The sequence below is a fragment of the Ipomoea triloba genome, chromosome 13 (genome assembly GCF_003576645.1).
Source record: "Ipomoea triloba cultivar NCNSP0323 chromosome 13, ASM357664v1".
Lineage (NCBI taxonomy): Eukaryota > Viridiplantae > Streptophyta > Magnoliopsida > Solanales > Convolvulaceae > Ipomoea > Ipomoea triloba.
In genome coordinates, this window is record NC_044928.1 from 3,748,037 (window position 1) to 3,749,977 (window position 1,941).

A 1,941-nucleotide genomic window follows, 5' to 3' on the forward strand; every position below is an offset into this window, starting at 1 on the left:
TTGTCTAATTGAGATGTGGAATTATGATTTATGAAATATAATTGTCAAAAGGAATTGACAATGTTTTTGGATTAGGAAATATATATATATATATATATATATATATATATATATATATTGGGTTTTAAAAATAATTGTCAATTGGGTTAATTTCATCTTATCACAATTTGGTCCAATCTTCATACATTTAGCCTAAATTTTTGTAAACTATATATACATATAATTTTTTTTTTCCATGTTTAATGGATTGCCTTATACAACCTTTTGAATGATATAAGAGGAGCGTTTCTGCCACAAAAAAATGGCTACACCGCTTCAGTGATCTTTGCCTCCGCCTCCTCGTCTTCGTCTTCTGGCAGCTCAGAAAATGGCTAAAACTCGATCTGAACTCAAGAAATCCGTAGCAGCAGCAGAAGAAGAAGAAGAAGAAGATTCTTCAACAGACAATGAAGGTTCGGAATCCGACTCAGAATCGGAGCAAACCCAAACTCAAATGCAGATTGCCAAAAGTCCACCCGCGGCGGCAACGAAGGTCACCGAAGCATCATCTACGCAAGCCAAAACTCAGGCCGCTTCGTCGTCTGAGACTGATTCCGATTCCGAGTCCGAGTCTGAAAGACCCGCCCCTATTGTTAAACCCACGGATCAACCACGAGAATCCGCCCAAACCAAGCCGAGAAAATCCGGTGCCGAAGCTAAACGCCCGGCCCCTGCTGCGGACAGAGAAGTCACAGAATCGAAGAGGCAGAAGCGAAATCCAGAATCCGCGGTAGAAATCTCTGAGATTAAACCATCGGAAGAAGACTCGAAGAAACAGCTATTCCAGAGATTGTGGAGCGAAGACGATGAAATAGGTCTTCTGGAGGGAATGATCGAGTACACGGAGAAGGAGAATGCCGATCCGCATACCGACTTGGACGCGTTTCACGAGTTCATACGAAATTCTCTGCATTTCACAGTGAGCAAACACCAGCTGCAAAATAAGATGAAGCGGATGAGGAGAAACTACATAAACAACGCCGGAAAGGGGAAGTCATTCTCGAAACCTCACGAGCAAAAAACCTATCAACTGTCCAGTGAAATATGGGGGAAGGAGGATGAGAAAATCGAGGATAACAACCAAGTAAGAATTGTTCACGCTCTGATGGCCTGCAATGGAAGTCTCAAAGAAGAAAAAATCAATAAAAATTCGACGAAGAAAGCTCCGGTTGTTCAGGACGCTATTGAAACGCCTAAGGCTTATGCCGCTGCTGCTTCGAGTGGATGGATGAATGGCGTGAAGAGAATGGAGGGTGAGAACATCGGCAGATTTAATTTACAGTGGCCATTTATGGAGAAGAACAAGGGTATTGTGATCAGTGAGGAGAAGAGAAAGGAGATTGAGAAGAAGCGGAAAGCTGTGGTGGTAGCTGAGCTCGATCTGTTCTTGAAGGAGCTAGATCTGATTCAAGAACAAGCGAAGGCGACTTTGGACGCCATGAAGAAGTAGTCCTGCAAACGAGGGATCACTCAAACAGTTTTTTGCCCTCCCCTCCCTCTGTTTTCATATTTTGCTAAATCAAACATGAACGCTGGAATCCAATCCTCTTTGCAAATAAATTATTAGTACTTGGTATTTTCTTGTCTTCTCTTTTTTATGGAGATTCAAAATTATATTGCTTTAGCAAAGCACTTGCTATTTGTACAACATACAACATTTCACAAGGGTGTTAGTCCACTGAAACAACTGCTGGACAATTCCACATTGAAATCAACTTTTTAAGCACAAACACTGTCTAAAATCCTTCTACTTTTTACAACTTCCTAGACCTTGCCAACACATTAGTCATGTGTTTCTATAATCCAAATACATTAAACATACTATATTTTTTTCATTTGCCATGCATGTCACAATTAAAATTAGCTTTGAAAGGATAGAGTGAGTTTTGAAGGTTTTCAATC

General features: G+C 40.8%; 1 protein-coding gene across 1 annotated transcript; it reads left to right on the top strand.

The window, feature by feature from the left end:
- The first annotated feature begins 290 nt into the window (after nucleotides 1-290).
- On the top strand, nucleotides 291-1,671 carry LOC116002828 (probable transcription factor At1g61730). The gene has a single exon (XM_031242993.1). The coding sequence runs from the start codon at nucleotides 368-370 to the stop codon at nucleotides 1,487-1,489; it is 1,122 nt and encodes a 373-aa protein (XP_031098853.1). The 5' UTR covers nucleotides 291-367; the 3' UTR covers nucleotides 1,490-1,671.
- Nucleotides 1,672-1,941: the final 270 nt, after the last annotated feature.